The sequence below is a fragment of the Pseudonaja textilis genome, chromosome 8 (genome assembly GCF_049901715.1).
Source record: "Pseudonaja textilis isolate UNSWEBS1 chromosome 8, rPseTex1.2, whole genome shotgun sequence".
In the NCBI taxonomy this organism is placed as follows: Eukaryota; Metazoa; Chordata; class Lepidosauria; order Squamata; family Elapidae; genus Pseudonaja; species Pseudonaja textilis.
The window spans coordinates 2,806,735-2,831,276 of NC_141997.1; the positions used below are offsets into that span (position 1 = coordinate 2,806,735).

Here is a 24,542-nt window from a genome sequence, read left to right on the forward strand (position 1 = left end):
AAACAATAAAGCAAAACAGAAAGACTCTCCCTAAATCATTTTTTAAAATGATAGATGAAATAAATTTAAAAGATACATGGAGAGAAAGAAATACTAAGACTAAACAATGCACCTTCTATTCAAACAGATATTCATCATGGTCCAGAATAGATATGATATGGATGTCAACAGAATTGTTAGCTAATATTCAAGAAATAAATATTGAAACAAGTACTTGGGCAGATCACAATCCAATGACAATTAAATGGAAAAGACAAAGAAGATCTAGAGGGACATTAAATAATACTATATTAAAGGAAAAGACTTCATACAGTGGATGGAGAAAGAGCTGGCTTTCTTCTTTAGAGAAAACAAAAAAGAAGATACATCAATGCAGAATGTATGGGATACAATGAAGGCATATGCCAGAGACTTGATAATAGACTATACAAGGAAAAGAAATACCATGAAAAGACTAGCCTCTAAGGCATTAGAGGATGAGTATAAAGGACTTGAAAAAGAGCTACAGAAAATGCCATCAAAAAAGGACATTAAGTTAAAAATGGACATAACTAAACATAAAATGGGTCTAATGGAAAAAGAAGAACTAGCACAGAAAATCAGAGATGCGAAAAAGAACTATTTTGAAGATGCAAATAAACCAGGTAGATGGTTAGCATATAAATTGAGAAAGGAGAAAGAATCAAGGAAAATATTGCAATTAATAGATGACCAAGGCCAAGTTTGCTATGGTAGTAAAGAGAAGAAGGAAATTATATGAGACTATTATGGGAAACTATACACACAAGAGAATATTGATGAGGAAAGAGTTAAACAGTACTTACAGAATGCTAACAGCATCAAAATTGATAGAAAAGATAGAGGTATATGGAAAAGTGGCTGGTTTGAAAATAAATAAAGATAAAACAAAGGTCTTGACAAAGAATATGCTATCAAGACAAAAGGAAGAACTGGCAGACCTATTGAAAATTCAGGTCACGAATAAGATCAAGTATTTGGGGATATATTTGACAGCAAGATGTAGTACACTAAAAGAGAATAATTATATCAAACTTAAGCAGCAGATAGCGCTAGATTTGGCGAAATGGGAAAATTTACAACTGTCATTAATAGGGAGAATATCAACAATCAAGATGAATGTACTACCCAGAATTTTATATTTGTTCCAGACAATTCCAGTTAGGCTTGGAAAAGATTATTTTGAAGAGTTAAATAAAACTGTGTTGAAATATATATGGCAAGGTAAGAAAGCGAGAATAAAGTTAAAACTTTTACAAGATGCCAGAATAAGAGGAGGATTTGGTTTGCCTAATTGGGAGTTGTATTACCAAGCTACAAATCTGATGTGGGTTAAGGAATGGATAACATTAAGAAATACTAGATTGTTGACATTAGAGGGACATGATTTGTTGTTGGGGTGGCATGCTTTTTTATGGTATAAAGGAACTAAAACACAGGGCTATTTTAGAAGACATATACGGGAGTCTCTGTGGTTAAACTGGGAGAAGTTTAAAAGACAATGTTATTTGAAAATTCCAGTCTGGCTATCGACTATCAAAGCATTTTCTTATCCTATAATATATAAAAAGGAACGAACAGTTAGATATGGTGAAATATTGAATGAAAAGGGTGAACTTAAATCTATGCAAAAACTAGAGGAACAAGGTATAAAGATGAATTGGTTTTCATATGTACAAATACATTCAAGTTATGATAAAGATTCTAAAACAGAAGGTTTCTATGATAAACTGACTTAGATAGGATTTTGACAGGTATTGAAGAAAAGGTGATTAAAAAATTGTATGGATATTTATTAGAAATTAAACTAGAAGAAGAACAAGTTAAAGAAACTATGGTTGCTTGGGGGAAGAATTTTGGATATGGGATTAATCTAGAGAAATGGCAAACATTGTGGTCTTAAAATTATAAAATGACAATGTCAACAGCATATAAAGAAAATTTGTTTAAGATGTTTTACAGGTGGCATTTTCCCCTGACAAGAATAGCAAGAATGTTCAAGAACAAATCTGAAAAATGTTGGAAATGTCATCAGACACCTGGCTCATATTACCATATGTGGTGGACTTGTGCGGATGCCAAAAAATATTGGACTAAAATCCAAATGTGGTTGGAAAAAATGACAAAAAAGCATATAGACTTGAAACCAGTCATTTCTAGTACAATTACTATAAAGCTGAAAGTGGTATTAATGGTCTTATTCTTGTTTTTAAAAAGAAGCTAGAATATAAGACTGGCTTGCCTATCTGATGTTATTCCTTCCTCTGCTCTTTACTTATTTTCTTCACCTTCCAGCAATTGATAAAAAAATTGATACTTTTCTGGAAGTCCAATCACTGATATATTAACAATTTTATTCACTAAACATGAAACTCAGTCAACTGAACATTTAAAAATGTATCACAAATGTCAGTGACTGGTTGATATGGGTTTCTGCCAGCATCCTAGATATCAACCAAGTATTTTCTTAAAATATATGAAGTTCTGAGTAGCACAGTTTTTTTCAGTTCTGCTGGTGTTATTGCAGGAAGCTGCAATTTCTTGATGTGTTTTGTAAAATTCTTGGACATGGTACCAAGTGCCCTGATGACAATGGGTATGACTGCTACATGTTTCATGTTCATGTTTCACACTGTGTAGCCAGTCAACTGATGGTCAGGTCATGATATTTCATGATTTTTTAAAATTTCTTTTTCTTTGACTTTGCCTTCTCGTACAGAAATATCAATAAATTGGCCCTCAACAAACGTAATATCTGGCATGTTGTGTTCCAAATGGCGATCTGTCTGTATTCAAAAGTCCCACAAGATCTTCACCATCTCATTTTCAACAACCTTTTCCATTTTGTTGATTTTTTCGTGGATGTTACCGTGTTCAATCTTTTGGATGGTTTTTTTTTTTTTTGTGAACTGAACCATGCGTTCAGCTCGCCCGTTCACCGCCGGATGAGCTGGTGATGTCAATGCATGTCGGATGCCACGGTCTGCCAAGTATTGCTCAAATGCCAAGGCGGTAAATTGAGGTCCATTGTCAGATACTACCACATCTGCCAGACCATGCGTGGAGAAAAGTTTGTTTAATTTTTTGATAATGGCTTCTGTGGTGGTTGTTTTCATTTTGCTTACTTCGAGCCAATCTGAGTAAGCATCAACAGTGATTAAAAAGGTATGTCCTTTGGTTGGCCCCGCGAAGTCAACATGGATTCACGACCAGGGGCCTCTGGGGGTTTCCCATTCTAGTGGTGGAGCTGCAGAGGGGGTCGAGTGAGTCTCTTGGCATCTGCTGCAAGCGGCAACCCAAGTTTTTCTTTGTTTGTCCATGCCTGGACACCAAGTGTAGCTTCTGGCCAGGGCTTTCATTCATACAATGCCCGGGTGCCCATCGTGCAGCATGTCTAGAACTTTTTTCTGTAATGTTTCTGGTATAACCACCCGGTCTCCCCAAAGAATGCACCCCTTTTGTGAAAAAAGTTCAGTTTGCCAGTTTTTAAACGGTTTAAAGAGTTCATTTTTTTCGCTTTCTGGCCAACCCCTCTCCACCCAGCTGAGGACTCGCGCCAAGCGTTTGTCCCTTCTTGTTTCGTGGGCAATGTCTTGCACGGTCAATGGTGGCGTGGTTATTGGTTCTATTTGTAAAATTGATAATGTGGGTGCTGGGTCGTCTTGCACGTCTGGTAGGGGGGATCGGCTTAAAGCATCAGTGTGCGAGATGGTCTTGCCGGGTCGGTGTGCTAAATGGTAATTATAAGCGGCAAGAAATTCAGACCATCTCGTCATCCTAGGTGACAGGATGTTTGGAGTGGCTTTGTTCCCAGCCAAAATGCCTAGTAGGGGTTTGTGGTCCGTAATAATTGAAAAGGTCCTACCATAAACGTATTTGTGGAATCTTTTCACTGCAGAGACGATGGCTAGGGCTTCTTTGTCCAGCTGGCTGTAGTTCCTCTCCAGCTTGGACAGGGTTCTTGAGAAGAATGCGATGGGAGCCTCTTTCCCATTTGGCAAGGTGTGGCTTAGGATTGCCCCAACACCAAAGAGTGATGCATCGCATGTGACAGTCAGCAGCAGGGTTTCATTATACTGAATAAGGACTGCATCAGAAGTTAAAAGTTTTTTATTTGTTGGAAAGCCTGTTCCTCTTGCCTTCCCCAGATCTAGGATGCCGCTTTATCCAGGAGCCTATGCAAGGGTTCCACGACAGTCACCTTCTGGGGTAGGAAAATTAATGAGTCCAAGGAATGCTTGGAGTTCCGTTTTATTTTTCGGTCTGGGGGCTTCCTTGATGGCTTTTAATTTTTTGTCAGTAGGGTGAATTCCATGTCTGTCTAGGAGGTACCCCAGGAATTCAACCCTTTCAGTACATAGTTGGCACTTCTCTTTTTTTACTTTGAGGCCAGAGTCTTTAAATTTTTGTAAGACTGCTCTTAGCTGTTTCTCCAATTGTTTCTTATTGGGGGCTGCTACTAGCATGTCGTCGAAATAGGGTATGACTCCTTTAATTCCCTGCAGCAGTCTTTCCATTAGGCTTTGGAAAACCCCAGGTGCGACGCTGACTCCAAATTGGAGTCGGTTGCATTTAAATGCCCCTCGATGTGTCACAATCGTTTGTGCCTCGGCGGTTTCAGCATCGACCAGCAGTTGTTGATAGGCTTGTGCCAGGTCGAGCTTTGCAAAGATTCTGCCAACCCCAAGTGAGTGTAGGAGATGCTGGACTACTGGCACAGGGTAGGCACTCTGCTGCAGGGCATGGTTCAGGGTGGCCTTGTAGTCTCCACAGATTTTCAGGGAGCCGTCTGGTTTGATGGGGGTGACAATGGGTGTTTCCCAACGGGCATGGTCGATAGGTTCTAATACCCCTTGTGTGATGAGCTTATTTAATTGCTCGTCTATCTTAGGCTTGAGTGCAAATAGCACTCGGCATGGCTTGAGGCGGATGGGAGCGATGTCTGGGCTAAGATTGAAGGAGATTGGGGACCCCTTGTACTTGCCTAAAGTGTCATCGAAGACCTCTTGGAAGTCTCGTATGAGCATCGCCTCCCAATCTTCTTTGTCTGTGTGATTGATACCTGCCATCTCGATCCCTAGCGGTGTGAACCATTGTAATTCGAGTAGGCTGGGGCGGTCTTTATCTACAATTGTAAGTGGTTAAAATATTGGTGCAGTTTTTGAAGGTGATCTTGAAATGCTCGATGCCAGCCACTGGGATGCGGTTCCCTTGGTAGTCCCTCAGGATCAATTTCTGGTCACTTAGTTTCTGGCGTGTATGCTGGGTATTAGATGCTTTATGGTGCGCCAGGAGACCATGGAGAGGTAGGAGCCAGAATCTACCTCCATGGTGCATGGTTGGTTTTCGATACCAACCTCGATGAGTATCTTCCGTGCATCTATTGGTGAAGAATGGGCGATGGTAACTGTTTGGTGTGTTTCTTCTCTTCGCGGTGCCTCATTGAATCTTTTGTTTTGGCCGTCCCGGCTCCACCGGCTGTCAGTCTGCCGGTCCCAGTTTTTGGTGGGGGTGCCATCTTGTCTTCTCGGGCTGTTGCTTCGACACCGGGGGCTAAAGTTTCTTTTATTACAGCATACTTTAGCGATAAGCCCCCGCTTGTTGCAATGTCGGCAAACAGCATCCAGGAACTTGCATTCAGAACGCGGGTGATTTCCTCTGCAGCTGGCACACTGGTACCCCGACTTATGACCTCACCGGTCTCACCGATCGTGTTCTGACTGAAGTTCTTTGCTGTCAGAAGGGGATTTGACGTCGCCATGGTGAGTGGTGGCTGCGAGTTTTTCTGGTGTGGTAGTTGCCTCTCTGGTCTATTGATGATCAGTTCCATTTGAATGCCACATTCGGGCCGCTGATTTGTGGGTAGCTTTGGCTGCGGTTGCTTCGGCTATGGCGTCGGCGAGGGAGATGTCACCCTTGGCCATTAGTCTGCTTTGGAGCACTGGGTCTTTCAGGCTGAGAACGACCCAGTCTCGCATGGCCTCATCCATGTTAGCGAATCCGCACAAACCTCCAAGGTCCCTCAGGTTGGCCAGGAATTCACCGATGCTCTCACCCTCACGCTGGTCTCATTGATAAAAATCATGCCTTTGGATAAGAGTTGGTACGGCCGGAGCATAGTGGTTTCGGAGGATGGGAGCTAGGTTGTCCCAATCCATCGTTTTGACATCTGCGGGCTTTGCTAGCGTCTTGGTCATTTTGAAAACAGCGGGCCCGCAGTGTGTTAAAAATATCGCCCGTTTCTTGCTGCCGGTGGTGTCTTTCAAGTTGTTGGATTCCAAAAACATTTGGAAATGATCAATGTAGGACTCCCAGTCATCGCTGGCTGGGTTAAATGGTCCGGGTGGTGTGGCGCTGCTGGCCATTTCACTGGTCGTCTCTGCACCATTTGCCACATGCTGGTTAGCCTTGTTGTCTCAGAATCCCATCCTCGTCGCCAGTGTTATGTATGGTCAGTGGGTCCCATGAATAGACGAGGCTTGAGTAGTGAACAACAGCTCTTTATTTAACAGATAGATTCTGAGACAAGAAACCCTAGCGCGCGGCAGCTCTTCTTATAGAGCTGGCCATGGCTAGGCAGCCAATGACAACTCTTTGAGTTTGCCGCGCTTGGTTTCAGCCAATCGCGGCAAACCCTGTATGAGCCAATCAGGAACGTTCAAGCCATCCAATCACGATCCGGCTTTTCTGGACCAATAGGAATGCAGGGTTTCAAGCCTGCTAATATGGAACAGCCACATATACTATAAATCTATCAAAAACAAAGAAACATGCAAGACAAATGTTATTTCCCATGTTCATATATAATATGGTCGCTATGCTTTCTAATGTAAATATGAACAATAAATGGAGAGAGGTTTTTTTTAAAATTCACTGGGAGGTTTTGTAATTGAACAAACTATGAGTCATGGTCAGACAGGACTGAGATCACATCTTTTAGCCAAAGGCATCTTATCTCATCTTCTCAATCAATCTACTAATAAAAAAATACTCAGATAAGATGTGGCATTATGCTAACATGGCTGAACTGAAGTGTGATTAGTTAAGATTTAATTTTATCATTAGAAATATTTCTAAAAGGGAAAAAATAATATCAAGTGAGAAAAATGATCATGCATTCCAGATTAATTTAAAAGTAGCTTTATTCATTAAAGTCTTGGTATGAAAAAGACCAACAGCCCTTTGTCAAATATGCATATGTGTCTCAGGAAAGTCTTTTAACATTGTGTTGTTTGAATGATATTTCACTGAAAGTTCAAATCTATTGGCAGCCTCAGAAGTCAGTTTTGTAATATATAGATTTTAACTATATTATAATGAACATGAAAATCATTTTAGGTCAGTAACTAAAAACAAGCTTGGTTTGAAGTTCAATGTAAGTGGCTGTACTCTTTTTTTAAGAGAAAAAGTTTGAAATATAAAATGGGAGATCTTTCTGATCTTCTTTCAAAGCATTGAGATAACTGATATCAGCCCTATCAGACATGGCATACCACAAATTCAACTCCACTGGAAGACTAGAAGTATAGTTTATTGAGATTGGTTATAAAAAAACAGAATCTTGCAAGCAGGGGTGGGATTCAAAACTCCAGCAACCAGTTCAATGCCCGGTTGCTGGGTGGGCGTGGCCATGGTGGCTATGGCATACTGGAACTTCTAGGAGGGCCATTTTTTACCTTCTCCAGGATCTGGAGGCTTCCCTCGGGCCTCTGGGAGGGCGAAAATGGCCTCCCTGTGCTCCGGAGGCCCTCTGGAAGCCAGAAATAGGTCCATTTCCAGACTTCCGGAACTTCCGGTTCGGCCCATTTTTCACCTTCCCAGAGCCTCTGCATGGATCCTGCACTTACCTGCATGCAAAATAGGCCAAGTGGAGACTCCTGGGAGGGGAGAGGTGAGGTGGGCAGGGCCAGCCAGTCTGTTCAACTACCGGTTCAGTGAACCAGAAGTAAATTTAACATCTGGTTTGCCTAAACTGGTCCAAAACTATTGAATCCCACCCCTGCTTGCAAGCCTGTACTTTACTTGTCCTCCTTCTTATACCCTCAATGAATGAGGGGGGAGGCTACCTGAGTCACTTCCAAATACTACCTTGCTTTTCAGATTTTAAATAATGTTTAGCTCTCTTCTATTATGTAAGCATTCTTGAATGGTTCTGCTTTCTATTCTCTATATTTCTGCTTGGGAATGAAAATCAGAACTATATGGAAAGCTGGACTAATTTTCCAGAATTCCAGGGAATTTGCAAAACTTGGGCAATCTTGTGCAAATAGCCCCTATGCAAAGATCAACCTGAGAGGTAACTAATTGACAAAGTGGGGTTGGTTTATTTATAGCTTCCAATTATGAACTATGAAATAACCACTTCAACCACTTCAGTTTGAAAATACCATAACTGCCTGTTTAACTTTTGACTAATTTTCTCTATTATGTAATCATTTTATTTCTTACTTAGTAGGTACATTTGCAGCTTATCCAAACCTGGAATCTGGTTACCTTGCTCTTTGAAGAATAAATTACCTGCCCATAAATGTTAGTAAGAGACGATTTCAAAATAAGAGTGGTTGCAATGATGAATCTCTACACATTCAATTTAAGGCTCTTTCTTTTGAAGAAGTTGTCACCTAACAGGTATATATAAACCAGGACAGACATTTTAATACTGTCTCTTTAAAAGAATCCTAAAAGTGTAATTGGGTGTGGTTTCTCAAACAGCCAAAAGATGGAGCCAGAAACCTGGATTGTCTTAGTCTTTGTCTCAGAAGAGAGTGTGAGTGAGTCTCTGTTTCCTTCTGCTGGAGAGTTTCGCCATTCCTGTATTGACTGTTTTTCTTGGATTTGATGTAAGTCTGATACTGAACTGTTTTTGACACTGGACTTTGTTATTGGATTATCCCTGGATTGAAAACTGACAGATCTTACCTTTGAATGATTTTGGACTGTTTATCTTGAACTTTGCTTACACGTTTCTGGAAGTAAAAACCTACCTTTACTGTACAGTGTATCTGTGTTCTGTGTGTGTATTATTCAAACACTACTCTCAATACGTCTCCCTGTATGTGCTCATTCTCCTAATGGGGAATTACCTCAACAGAAGTTATTGAGCCACCATAAATATAATTGAACTGGCCAAAGGCTGATTTGCCTCTAAGGCTTAATTTACAAATGTTAGCTATCTCTGTTGTCAATGTTTTATTCTGAACAATAGAAATTTTGGCAGTCCACAAATTATCTACAATAGATTACTTAATACTTTTCAGGGAGTGGACACATATTATTACAGGAAATTGAAGAATTTGGCAGAGTGGCCGGACTAAAAATAAATAAAGAAAAAATAAAGATTCTAACAAAAAATATGATGGTGAAACAGAAGGAGGATCTGGAGAAGAAATTGGGGATTCAAACAACAAAAAAATTGAACTATCTCAGGGTATGATTGACAGCTAAATGCTCATCGATAAAAACAGATAATTAGGAGAAATTACTAAAACCAATTCAAAAAGATTTGGAAAATTGGGGAAAACTTCAAGTATCATTGATAGGGAGAATTGCTACTGTTAAGATGAATATACTACCCAAGATATAATTTTTTTCCAAACAATTACAATAAAATTAGGAAAAACCTTTTTGAAAGAATTAAACAAAATGATTAAAAATTTATTTGGCAAGGGAAAAAGGCTCAGATAAAATTAAAACTCCTACATGATAGTAAGGATAAGGGAGGGTTCAGACTTCCAGATTGGAATCTTTATTATCAGGCCGCAATAACAACATGGATCAACGATTAGGTAAACTTAAAGAACAAAAGAGAAGGACATGACTTGCAAATTGGTTGGCATGCATTCATGTGGGAAGGGAAAAATAAATATCATTTGTGTTTCCAAAGGCATCAAATTAGAGACACATTACTAGGGGTATGGGAAAAATGAAAATGAAACCATTACACAAAGATTCCATTCTGGATGTCAACCATGGAAGCTATGATATATCTGAATGTTTTAGATTTGAACAAGGCAGTGACCTATAAAGAGTTATTAGATGAACAAGGGAAACTAAAATCTAAGCAGGAATTAATGTTGCAAAGGAATACAAGTAGATTGGTGGCCATATATACAGATACAATCTAGATACAAAAAAGATATAGAACAATGCGAGATAAATTTGGATCAACAGGAATTGGATAAAATCTTACAGGGATAGAAAAATGTGTCAGCTTTAAAAATTCAGCCATCACATATCATGGAAGGGGGGGTGGAGGAGTTGAAAAGTTCAAGGTTATTCTGTATGTCGTATTAAGAAATTTCAGTTGCAGTTAATTGGTTCTTGTGATTTATGAAGTGTAGAAGTGGGAGGAGAGAAGGGAGGAGAGAAGGTGGATTCTGTGTAACACATGAAAATAATTTCACTTTGGGAAATTGCCTTTGACATGCCAGATCTGTTTCTGAATAAATCAATTGGAGAGAAAATGTCTTGGAGTGATTGATAGCATGGATACTTTCTGGATTTCTTACATTTACTTCCCAAAGTCCACCTTTATTTTTTGAAGGGGCTTGGCTGATACCCTGGAGTTCTTTTCCAAGACATGGAGAAAGATCAATAATCAGCCAAAGTTGGAGATATGCAGAGGGGAGAGCATGGGGGCCCTCCCTCTGGAACATTAATTGGATCTGCAAGCCCTTGTTTAGAGGAGATGATGAATGCTTTCAGAATGACAGTAAAGGAAAGAGATTTGGGAGCTATACTGAAGCGTTTCAACTCAAGAAGTTGTTATAACCCAGAGGTATCCCAGCTATGTGAAGAGAAATCTTTCTCAAGCCCTAGGCATATTGCTATTCTGTGAGATTTGAGGGAGGAGACTATACAGATGCCAGTTGGAGGAAGCCAGGGGTGGATTCAATGCCAATGGCAGCCAGCACCAACATAGCCCTGGTCTGAAGTGGGGTTGCCCAATCAACACACAGCAGCCACTTCCCTTTCACCTGATCAGGGAACCAGGTCACATCCATCTGCCTCCTGGCAACCACAAATGCAGCCCCAACCAGCAGCGAGGCCGCAGGGACCCCTATTCCAGAGAGGCACCACCCAGCCAGGATACAGGGGACCTACCCAGCCTATGTATTCCACCAGGCCAGTTCCTTTCATTTCAGTACAACCTGCAGGGGCCTGGCATGTGTCACCTCCGCAACCACAACCCAGGCCAGACCAAATACCTTTTAAGGCCATATTTGATGGCCGCCATGAACATTTCAATTACTTCCTAACTCGAATCTGATCCCATATAGAACAATTTGGAGATCAATACGCCACAGAGCATGATTTGGTTACAGCCATAACAAATGGGATGAATGAATGAATGGGATGAATGAATGAATGCTTCAGACTGGGTGGCCCAAGTAGACAATGAACAAGCCTCTGAATTACGCGATGTAAATGGATTTATTCAATTATTAGGACTCAGATTTAAAAATCCAGACAGGGTAGCAGAGAATGAAGAGAAGTTAATGGAAATGAGGCAAGGCAAGCAATCCTTGTCAGAATTTACTTGGGACTTTAGAAGGGTCACAAGCCACCTCATGGATTGGCCTGAAAGAATGATTTTACACTATTTTAAAAATGCCATTGATCCAGAAGTAAAGAAGGCCTGTGAAATTAAGGGAATCCCAGAGACCTTACAATCATGGTATGTTGCATCCCTCAGTTTAGATTGTAGCATCAACCCACAAAGAAAAACCCTTCCAGCATCCCCGCCTAAGAAAATTGTGGCTAGGAGACTGCCGACCAGATCAGCTGAACCTGCTCATACTCAACCTACCAGGGTGCTGAAATGTTAATGATGTGGCCAAGCCAGCCATAGAGCAGCAGACTGTCTGGCCCCTGCTCCTGTACCACAAGCTCCACAGTCAAAGTCTAATCCAGCTGTTAGAAGTTGGAAGAATCAAGAAAGACCTCTGGCCAGGGGCGGGTTCACCAAACACAGCTGGGAAAGCCCCCTCTGCACAGATGGGAGCAATGGACTACCAGACCGCCACCACATCCCTGAGAACCCGACCTGCGAAGATGACCCAATGGTGAGTGATCCCATCATACCTTTTACAGGCAAGGTCAAGTTAGTGGTACCAAACACAGGGGATGCTAGGGAGTTAGAAACTGTCATTGATACTGGGTGTTCTAGATGTCTTATCGGACTCCCCATCATTGAACAATTGGGCATAAAGACTAACCCGCTAAAACGCCCAATCAGATTAGAGCAAGTGGATGGAACCTTAACTGTGGGGGCAGCCACTCACATGACTGAATTGATCAAGATGGAATTAGGGCCCCATCACAAACCCTTCATAGTGTCAGAATCAATCATACTGGGACTTGCTTGGCTAGACAAATGGGCCCTGATGATCAAATGGGAGGATGGATTCAGAAAAATCCTCATTGGAGCAGGCCCATTGCTCCCTCTTCCACCCACTACAAAGCCACTGGTCAGCTTGAACCCAGAGCCTGAGCCAGCATCCATGGCATCCCACCTTCTCCCAGATAACCCCCTGGTACCTGACCAATACAAAGACTTGGCTGAAGCATTCAGTGAAGAAGAGTGTAATCTTTTACCACACCATCGAGCCACTGATTACACCACAGAATTAGAGCCCAGGGCAAAATTACCAAAACCGAAGATGTATTCCATGACACCTGCTGAAATAACTGAATTAAGAAAATACATCAACAACAATTTGGAACTAGATTTTATTGAGCCTGCTAAATCAAGACTAGCTGCCCCCGTGTTGTTCAAGAAGAAGAAAGATGGCTGGTTGAGATTGTGTGTGACCTTAGAGGCGTGAATACCATATGCATCAAAAACATGTACCCTCTCCCCCTTATGAAGGACTTATTGAACCACCTGTCGAAGGGCAAGATATCCACCAAGCTAGATCTCAGGGAAGCTTACTACCAGGTCCACATCAAAGAGGGACATGAGTGGAAAACTGCTTTTAACTGCCCTCTGGATAGCTTCCAATTCAAAGTCATGCCTTTCAGACTTCAGGGGGCTCCTGCAGTGTTGATGAATGAAGTTCTACAACTGCACCTTTACTGGGGGGGTCCTCGTTGTCCCAGATGACATCCTTATCTTCAGCAAAACCATGGAAGAACAATGTTCAATTAGTCCAACAAGTTCTAGAAAAACTTCTAGCCGCCAAATTATATGTGAAACTCTCAAAATGTGAATTCCACTAAGAGTCGAACTACTTAGGCTACCGAATATCCAACCTGGGGATTGAAATGGACCCTGGAAAGGTGAAAGCAGTGCTGGACTGGCAACCCCCCAGAACCCAAAAAGAACTTCAAAGTTTCTTGGGGTTTGCCAACTTCTATAGACAATTCATTCTGTCCTTTGCTGAAGTTGCCCTCCTGTTGATGGAGCTATTAAAAACAGGCCCATCACTCACCAAACCAAAGCCAAGTCAACCCCTGGCTTGGACTATGCACTGTCAGAAAGCTTTTGAGGCCTTAAAATGCCTCTTTGCATCTGAGCCCATCCTCCAGCACCCAGACGCGACCAAGCCTTTTATTGTCCAAATGGATGCAAGTGATGTAGCGGTGGCAGCTGTTTTGCTGCAAAAGGACTCTCAAGGCCAACTGATGCCTTGCACTTATGTGTCCAAAAAGCTGACAGACACAAAGCGAAGGTGGGAGGTCTGGAAGAAAGAGGCATTCGCTGTACAATGGGCTTTGTTGGCTTGGAGGCATTTTCTAGGGTGCCAGAGGCCTTTGAGGTATGGACTGATCATAAGAATCTCGGGGCTCTAAAGACCCCTAGGAGATTATCACCCAAACAAGTCTGCTGGGCCCAATATTTCAAGCGATTCAACTTTAACATTAAATATATCCCGGAGGGGAAAACGTACTGGTGGACACTCTGTCCAGAAAACCTCAGTTTGACAACCACTGAGAGGAAATAGTACAAGCCTTAATTTCAGAAGCTCAATTGGCAGGTCAAATGACCACTCGAGCCCAAGTCAACTGCAACTCCAAACACCTGGAAGATAAGCTGACTGTAGAATTGAAAATGGCCCTATTGACTGATCCTTGGTTCCTGGACCATCAAACCAAGTTGACAATGAATGATGGACTAGCTTGGAAAGGGACTAAATTTTATGTACCCTCAACCCTAAGACTACTGGTACTAAAATGTAGCCATGACTCCTGGCTGGGAGGCCACTTTGCATTCCTAAAAACCCTACATTTACTGAGAAGACAGTTCTGGTGGCCAAAAATAAAACCTGATGTTGAGGATTGTGTAAAAAGTTGTTCAATTTGTGCCACAATGAAATACAGAACTGGAAAAACCCGTGGCTCCTGCAACAAGTTGCTGAACCAACCCAACCTTGGGAAGAGATCGCAATGGACTTTATTTTTGAATCACCTGAGAGTGAAGGGAATACAATCATTTGGACTATAATTGACTTATTCTCTAAACAGGCCTATTTTATAGCCTGCAAAGGACTTCTATCTGTGAAAAAATTTGCAAAGCGGTTCGTGAAACATATCTATAGATTACATGGAGTACCTTGTAGAATAATATCAGACAGAGTGGTACAGTTTACTGCAAAGTTTTGGAGGGAATTTCTGAAATCCATTGGTTTCTCTCAAGGGTTATCCTCAGCTTTCCATCCTGCTTGTAACGGAGCAGCGGAGAGGGCTAATGCCATGATTGAACAATACATTAGATGCTATGTAAATTATCAACAAGAAAATTGGGCTGAGTTATTACCTTTTGCAGAGGTTGCTTACAATAATGCAATACATAGCAGCATGGGATTGACTCCATTCCAAATCAACACTGGAATGGATTTTGTCCCAATGCCAGAGTTACCTAGACAACGTCCCTCATCCATGTCCCTAACAGAATGGATGAACTCATTAAAGAAAGGATGGGAAGATACAAAAAAAGCTTTGACTGAAGCTGCAAAAAATTATAAAAAACAGGCGGATAAACATAGATCCCTTCAACCTCCTTTTAAAGTAGGGGACAAAGTATATTTGTCGACCAAGTATCTTAGGTCGAAACTGCCCAGTAAGAAGCTGGGTCCAAATTCTTGGGTCCGTTCCCAATTTCAAAGATAATCAATCTGGTCACTGTCCAATTAAGTCTTCCTCAAATATTGGGGAAAATTCATCCAGTATTCCATTGTAGTTTACTATAACCAGCTACTACATCAATGATAAGACCATCGCCAATCACTCTCCCTGAACCATTAATGGTGCAGGGGGAAACACATTAGGAAATTCAAAAAAATCTCAATTCTAGATTACACTGTGGCCAATTCCAATATTTGGTCTTATGGAAAGGATACCCTCTCTTGGATGCTAGTTGGGTAAGGAGTTGGGATGTTCATGCTGATCAATTGGTTAACCAATTCCATGAGGATTTCCCACACACCGAAGGGTCCTCGTGGAGGGGAGAGAGGGGGTTAAGGACAATGTGTTAACCCCTGTATCTGTTTTTTTCCTTTTCTTTTAGGAGGAAGAGTTTTCAAGGGGGGGGTATCTGTCAGCTTTAAGAATTCAGCTGTCACATTTCATGGAAGGGGGGGTGGAAGAGTTGAAAAGTTCAAGGTTATTCTGTATGTCGTATTAAGAAATTCCAGTTGCAGTTAATTGGTTCTCATGATTTATGAAGTGTAGAAGTGGGAGGAGAGAAGAGAGGGGAGAAGGTTGATTCTGTGTAATGCACAAAAATAATTTCACTTTGGGAAATTGTTTTTGACATGCCAGATCTGTTTCTAAATAAATCAATTAGAGAGAAAATGTCTCAGAGTGATTGATATCATGGATACTTTTTGGATGCCTTACAAAATGATTACTAAAATATACAATTATATATACAACCATAAAAGAAACAATGATAATCTGGGCCAAAAACTTTGGATATAGCATAAATTTGGAACATTGGGAAAACTTATGGAAAATCAATTATAAATTAACTCTATCTGAATTTATACAAAATATTTTATCGCTGGCACTTACCACCAGCAAGACTCGCAAAAATGTTTTCTGATAACTTGGCAAGCTGTTGGAAATATGGATATGAGCAGGGAACCTACTATCATATGTGGTAGTCCTGCCTAAAAGCAAAAAAGTATTGGAGGAAAATTAGTAATTGGCTTGAAGAAATCACTAAAGTTCAAATTGAATGGAAACCAGAAATATTTCTACTGAGAATTCTAAAACAAAAAATTAGTAAAAAAAATTATTATATATTATACTTCACATATTAACAGCGGCAAGGCTCACCTTTGCCCAAAATTGGAAATGTGAAAATACTCCCCCCGACTTCATGATCATAAAAAAAGCTTTGGAATGCGCAGAAATGGACAGGCTATCTATCATTGGAACTTAAGAACAAAGAAGAATCAGAATATTACAAGATTTGGAATTGTTGGTACAATTGATTAGAAGATAGATATGAAATTAATAAAATAAGGTCAAATAAAAAGGTATGACGGAAACTAGTAACACTATATGTAATTAGATTTGTAATATATAATTAGATGAAACTTTGTATTATATGTTTAAAGTAACAACCATGAATGAATATTTTACACAATTTGAGAGATGTCAGACTGAGTGAACACTGTTTTGTTTAAGTTGCGATAAGCGGAAAGTTTGACTTTACTGTATTTGTATAAATTTGTTTAATAAAGTATTTTTATAAAAAAAAAAGAGTGGTTGCAGTGATGAATCTCTACACATTCAATTTAAGGCTCTTTCTTTTGAAGAAGTTATTGAACCACCATAAATGTAATTGAGCTGGCCAAAGGCTGATTTGCCTCTAAGGCTTAATTTACAAATGCTAGCAATCTCTGTTGTCCATGACTTTTTCTGAACAAATTTTGGCAGACCACAAATTATCTACAATAGATTACTTAATAATTTTCAGGGATCTGGCTCTGAGACTTTGGCATAGCCCCCAGGTCCAAAACTATTAATTGTTCTTTAACTTATCTTCATCCAAATGCTATCAAACAGCCCTTCCACAAATAGAGCCAAAAATCTCATATAATTAAAATAATAAAATAATGTCACTATTTTGTTTTCTATTTTGCTAAGATTGCAGAAAAAAAATTATCTTAAAAATGAATATAGGATAGTTGGCCTGAATGGGCAGCTACAGATGAGGCACATCAATGAGAAGCAGCCGCAGCAAATGAAATTCTAGGTCTCATAATACAATGTCAAGATGAAGAAAAAGTCACTTTTCCTCTTTCTGCTGCATTGATCAGACTACTCTAATAAAGTTCAGTTTTTTAAAAATGCAGGTAATGATGGGGATACATGTTATGCATATGTGATCTTGCTGGTTTGCAAACTGTACATGGATTCTGGATGGAATTCAAGGTACTGGTTCCCATCATTAAAATGGTTCATGGTACAGGGCATGAATGTCTGAACATCGCTTTTGTCCAATTGTTCCTGCCTGTCTAGTTTGGTGGATGCAACCCAGATCCCATCAATTAAAAAATGACTCCTTGTGGACCCCAGGAGGTACAGCTACTCTGCAGCAATTCCTCTCCTTTGGAATGGTTTTCTCTTAAAATTTGTGTATCTTCCCCTTTATGCCATTTGGGAAATTATTGAAGATACGGTTATTCCCCTAGGCCTCATTGATAGGATGATGGTGACTATAAGCTACTACAATTATTTAGACTGGTAATTCTTCTAATCAAATCAAAATTATAAGGAAACAAATTCACACAATAATCTGCTATGATTTTAGAGTGATTCAGAAGAGATAGCACGATCATAATTAAATATGACAGATATAATAAGTGTATAGTAGATATTAAAGTTGCAAAGCAATACAAAAGAATGTACAATAATAATGCCATAATGATCAGGTGAAAATCTTACATCCTACAAATTAAAATTGTTTTTATAATATTAAATCAATATTATTCAATGTACAATTATTATTTAAATATATAATATTTAGATTAAAAGCTTCCAAAGTTTCCAAATAAAATACGTTCAACAAAATTACTGGCTTTACATAGAGGTAACTGAAAATATCTCTTTTAGAACATCTAATGTAAAACACTGGCTTAAGGTTGTAATATTAATATAATATTGCTTTTGAATTAATATATTTTAGTTTTCAGATAATTGGGGAAAGGATTATTTTCATATATGACTCTATATGTGAAAATAGATACTTTCACAAAGTGTAAATTTTATCAGCTAAGGACTTTATTAGGGGGGAAATTGAAATGTGAGACTGAATCTTAAAATAAGCAGTTTGTAATTTCTGCAGGAACAGAGGAAAGCAACAACTCTCTTCATTCAGTATCATTAGCCTAGCCTGGCTCTGTCATTATGGAAGAATAAGGATGGAAGCAATAACAGCTTCTATTTGTCAAGAACCGAAAAGTCAAATCTCACAATGACAGAGCACTGATTTCTGGAGTAATCTGTCTATAGTACAACAAATCTGTTTTGATGATGTGAAAATATATCTTACCAGATGCAAAACATTATTTTTGACATAATGCTTTAAAGAAAACTTACATTTTGCAGTGGAGTGTAGTTCAAATAAAATTCATTTTCTGGCCTATCCAACAGTTTTCTTAGTAAACAACACAATTCATCAGCTAGAACACTTATTTTTTTCAACCATGGACAACTCTTTATTACTTCTAGATAACTAAAGGAATAGGACGCTTTATATAACAAGTATTGTATAGTTAAGGTAAAAAAACATTATTAAAATAATCTGCATAGAAAGTGTAAGGATCTGCATAGTGTAAGGATCTTTTCTTAACATTAAGATCAAACAATATTGGAACTTCTAGAATGTCACTTACCCAACTGTGTCTCTTGAATTGTCAGTTTACTCTCCAAAGGATACAAAAGTTTTGGTGGTTTTTCTGTAAGTGGGGCTAGAAAAAATAGACACATATTTATTATTTTAGAACATTCTTGAACAATAATATTTCAGTTGGCAAATGTTAAAGTACTTTCAATAAGTCACAATCACATAATTATCCAAAGGTAGAAATTGTAAAAGACTTTTTATTGTAAAAGAAGCAGGATAACAGGCTTCTTCTACACAGCAGATTTAATAAGAGATCAAGAAAATAAACAATAATGTAAAAAAATGTGGGAAAGGGCATGAGAAAGAGAAAAAAAATTCAAGCAGACAGAAAAAGTGTTTGCAAAGCTATTCCAGTCTGTTGAAACCTCAATGGCAGCACAAAGATAATTGGCAGTACAAAACATAATTGCCAATTGCACAGTGGCAGATAGGAAAGCACTCCAGGGGATTAATGTCATTGCCCAGAAGATCATTGGTTGCCCTCTCCTCTCTTTGGAAGAGCTTTATAGCTCCCACTGCCTTAAGAAAGTTCAAAACATTGTCAAAGATCCATCTCATCCTGGGCACCTGTAAGACCTGGACTCTTTCCCCTTCAAACGATAAGAATGAACTTCTGAAAACTGGGTATTTCAAAAGGAATTCTTTATTGAAAGGGAAGTTATCCAGGTAATAGTCAACACAGGGTCTAATATGCCTCCAGGCATGCAGCATAGATAACGGGAGTTAGAACCCCTCCCCTTAGTCTTATGTGGATTTTGTCAGTACAAAGAAGCAACATGTTAATTCCACCCCCCTCTTTTTCTGGGAATGTAGTTGGGAAGTATTTCCCAGGAAGTTTCTTTTAGAGCTGGAATTTTTATGGCCCCTGATCCTCTTGCTGTCTCTCCAAGAGGTGACAAGTTTCTGAACATCTGGCTCCACTCCTCCAGTTGTATATCATATGCAAGGTATACAGATTCACTATAAGATTTAATATATTCAGGTTACATCAAAAAGGATTACTTGTACCAACTCCCCTTGTACCAACTTCTTCCATTGAAGAATGGCAGATACACTGATCTGACAGCACCCTTTTTTTGAACTATTACCATCTGGCAGATGGTACAGAATAATAAAAACAAGCACAAATAGGCTGAAAAACAGCTTCTATCCCACTGTAAAATGCAATGTTGGTGCAGTGTTGGGGGGTTTTGGTTCAATGTGTAGAGTGTGAAGGATGCATATTTATTTTCATGGTCATGATGTGCACTGAAGATGGTGTTTGATTTTGTTGTAAGAGGTGCAATGACAATAAAGTAAACTAAAGTAAACTAAACTAAGAGGATTTAAGTCAGCTAATCAGACATAGATGCTTGCATACATAAGCATACATAAGCACATCATCGGTGCATGTAAGAATCAGCACCACCCTACATCACTGCTTAGTTGATTTACTGTGATGTGTTCTTCATGGGGGTGGCCCATAAATGTCATGGGGCCAGATGTACGGGTTCACTTTTCTCTGAGGGTGAGTTATGTTGGGTGTTGTCATCTAGCAGGGCCTAGAACTGTGCTTTTCCATAGCAGTTCCCCACCCTCCTTGCCTTTAAGAAGGTCTTGAATAGCTGACTCTTCTCATAAGCACAGAGATATGGTAAGGCTGGAGTCCAGCAAGATGGTGGATGCATGACAGAGTGCTGCCCTGGGGTTTTACAGACTTTTTATTAAATTTTATTTTATGATTGGGAGTTTCTTTTGTTTTTACTGTTTTGTGAACCATGAAGTGTTGTTACAATGTGTATATGTTTTACACACACACATGCATTAGAATAGGTATATATTCAGGTAGTCCTTGAGTTACAATAACTTTGTTAAACTTTTTAAAGAAATATAAAAACTAACAGAAATGAATAATTAAAATAAGAAAAAGAGAAAAAAATAAATCAAGAAACAGAACAAAGCCAAAAGTGCAGAAAAAAATAAGGCAAACAAATATAAATAAAACTTTCTTTCAGAGTACCTATAAGGTATATAGTTACATTAAATTATTCAGTAAGTTTACAATATATTTTTCATTTTTATTATCTACCACTTCTTCTAATCATCAAATCCATATATCAAATTTCATTTTTTCTGTTTCATGGACAAAGTTCAAAAGGGGTTTCTAATCATTAAAATGTATCAATATCTTTTCTCTAATCAAAGCTGTTAATTTTGTCATCTCAGTCAGTTCTACCAACTTCATCACCATTCTAGGTAATGTCAAATTCTTCCATGTAAAAGATAGTCCTTGGCTTCAATGGCAATTGGGACTGAAATTTCAAGTACTAAGTGAAGATGCCATAAAGCTCACAATTGCACTATTTCAATTCAAGTCATTTTCAGCTTGGTCCTCCCAGCCTTGAGCCTTGATTTCCAAGATAAGTCTTTCAAAATAAAGGACTGCCTCACCTTCAACTTCTCCAACCTCCCTCTTCCAGTCCATATGTTTTGGCTGCCCTGCACCTTATCATGTAATGTGGCAAGTTATCCCAGAAACACCTGGCTCTGGGGCTGCTTGCCCTGCTGTGTCTCAAGGGCTTTTTGGTGTGCCATGACTCTGGGCTGCAAGAAGGAAAACACTGCATTCAACCTTGGGAAGAAATCCTCAGGTATCCTGTTATAGGTGCCTTGGAAAGTGCCAGCTGCAACAGTACGACCCAGCATGGCAATGCAAGTGACACAAGCTACAGCTGCTCCAGGAAACCTCCACTACCTCAGCTGTTCAAACTGAAGGTGAAGAACTAGAAAGCTGATTCTAACAATATCCTGAAAATTGCATAATTATCAGTTATTCTCTTTTACCTTTTTCACTGCTTTTATCTATGTGGTGAGAGTTGATGGAGTAAGCACCCTTTAAACATAAAGATTCTGATGCCATCTGAAGGGAGTTGCTCTGTGTAAGCAATCTGATGATATTCCTTTTAATTTTCAAAGTGCCCCAGTATGTATCTTTAAGGAGGGGATCAGGTGACCTATTAGTTACATTTATCCAGCTATATTAAAAGTATTAGTATTTGGTGAGTAATAGGATGGCTTATGACTGTCATAAAATCTGATTTTATTTAGTTATTAAATATTTTCTCAATTTCCTAAGATGCCAAATTACAGCAGAAAATGCAAAATGGAATATTTATTCAAAGTCTTGTATGAAATGTTCCTAGTTTTTTAGCTCATCATTCTCATCTTATAATCTTATATTTCCTTTTCTTCTGTTCTTCTTTGTTTTAATTTTGCAAAATATTTGTTGTACTTCTGAAAACTTTAGGGTTCCCTTGAACATGCTTTTGCCTTGTTCTCAATAACCATATTAGTTACAGTCCTGTCAATATTCTCTAGCTGAGTTTGCTCTTAAAAGGAATCGACAATACCAGACATAAAACCCACTTGAATTTCTAGTTTATTGGCTGTTCTATAATGGATGAAGATGTTCTAAATCAAATGAAATCTAATTACTCTGACTTTATTAGCATAATAGCTCTAACAATTGGGCTATTCAGCTATTAAGCAATAGGCTTAATAGCTGTAGCTTTGGGTGCCAGATCCGTGTATCTGCCATTCTTCAAAGGAAGAAGAAAGAGGGTGGGGAGTTGGGACAAGTAATCCTTTTTGATGTAACCTGAATATATTAAATCCTACCATCCTCTGATGGCAGAGGAGGTAGAGATAAACATGACCCGAAACCAGTACCGCAGTGGCAAAGTCTGGAGAAGATCTCCACCCCAGGGAAGTGGGAATTTTTTAAACCCCAAACCACTATGACTCCAATACCAGCTGACTGCTTTAAGTGTGGAAGAGAGGGGCACCACGCAGCAGAATGCCATTCGAAAACCTCTGCTAGAAAGCCAGACCACCTATCAGGGGGGAATCCTGGAAAACCCAACCCTCAAGAAAAAGAAACTGGTCTGAGAAGCCGAGAAGCTGTGAGGTTCCGGTCCCCCCTGACCCAGAGGAAGTATCCCCAATGCCCTGAGGAGACCTGAGCCAGTCTGAAAGCAATCTGGAAGACAACCCACTGGTAAGTGACCCAATTGAACCAATCACTCTACCCCTAAGGCTGTTTATCCCCAGCCGAGGGAAGGGGGAGGAAGTGACAGTGTTACTGGATTCTGGATGCATCCAGTGCCTAATCAACCCCACCCTAGCAGAGAAATTGGGAACCCAACTAAAGAAAATGGAAACTCCCATCGCTTTTTGCCAATTAGATGGAACTATAGTGGTCGGGGGGGGGAGCCAGCCAGGTTTGTCACAGAACCATTGAAAATAAGACTAGGGAACCATAGTAAGATGCTCACATTCATTGTAGCAACAGGAATAGAAGGGCCACTAGTACTAGGACTCACATGGCTACAGAAATGGAATTCAAAAATAAACTGGAAGAGAGGAATCATACATTTCCAGAAACATGTAGCATTTGCAAACTGCCCAGAGGAAAGGAAAAGTAAAGTAATAGAGAACAGAGAACCAGCCATGGCCGGTCAGCCAGCTGAACCCATTAACACCCCCAATGAATACCAGGATTTAGTCCAAGCATTTAGCAAGGAGGCTTCTGATGAACTCCCACCCCATCGCGACACAGACTGACCCATTGAAATCCTACCAGGGGCTAAACTTCCAAAACCAAAAATGTACTGCATGTCCCCCAGAGAACTAAAAGAAAGAGCATTTATCAAAAAAAAATCTAAAAAGGGATTTCCTCTAGCTACCCAACCAAAAATATCAGACCCAGTATTATTATGCAAAAAGATGGCTCTTTGTGTCTATGTGTGAATTATCAAAACCTAAATGCCATCTGTGTGGAAAAAATGTACCCACTCCCCCTCATGAAGGACACGTTAGTCCACCTCTCTAAAGGAATTTTTTTTTCAAAGTTAGACCTACGAGAGGCAAACTACCACATTAGAATAAGGGGAGGGGATGAGTGGAGGACAGCTTTTAACACCCCATTGGGATGCTACCAATTTAAAGTGCTCCCTTTTGGATTACAAGGAGCCCCTGCCATGTTCATGCAATTAATTAATGAGTCCCTCCATGAATTTTTGTATAAAGGAGTTCTCATTTATCTTGATGATATTTCAATCTACATCGAAACAAAAGGAAAACACACCAAGTTACTCCGAGCAGTTCTCACAAAACTCCTAAACGCTATATAATAATATAATATAATATAATATAATATAATATAATATAATATAATATAATATAATATAATATAATATAATATAATATAATATAATATAATATAATATAATATAATATAAGTGTGTGTGTGTGTGTGTGTGTGTGTGTGTGTGTGTGTATCTCTGGTTATTCGGGTTTTCTCCCACGTAAGATTGGAAGTATCTAGGCAACGTTTCGATGAAGTCTCATTCATCATCTTCAGGCTTGTGTCTTTGGCTCTGTGTTTCTCAGAGTGATGTGAGCTTGCAGCTGCTTCTTCCTTTTAACTGCTAGTGGGGGTGTGACTTGATTGGGTAGGCGCTTGGCTGTGTTCTGATTGGGTGGGGGTGTGTTCTCATTGGTGGGGGGGGGTTGGCTGTGTTCTGATTGGTTGGGGGGTTGGCTGTGTTCTGATTGGCTGGAGGCGTGTTCTGTTCAGGTCGGGGCTTGGTTGTGCTCAGGTTAGTCTTAGTTGTTGGGGGATTTG

The 24,542-nt window shown here is 39.6% G+C and overlaps 1 protein-coding gene across 1 annotated transcript in view; it reads right to left on the reverse strand.

Moving 5' to 3' along the window:
• IL1RAPL1 (interleukin 1 receptor accessory protein like 1) overlaps nucleotides 1-24,542 on the reverse strand; it is a 1,645,997-nt gene that overhangs the window by 362,833 nt on the left and 1,258,622 nt on the right. The window contains exon 6 of the mRNA XM_087938178.1: nucleotides 18,867-18,941. Coding sequence (XP_087794304.1) covers nucleotides 18,867-18,941 — 75 coding nt within the window. The remainder of the gene's footprint in view (nucleotides 1-18,866; nucleotides 18,942-24,542) is intronic.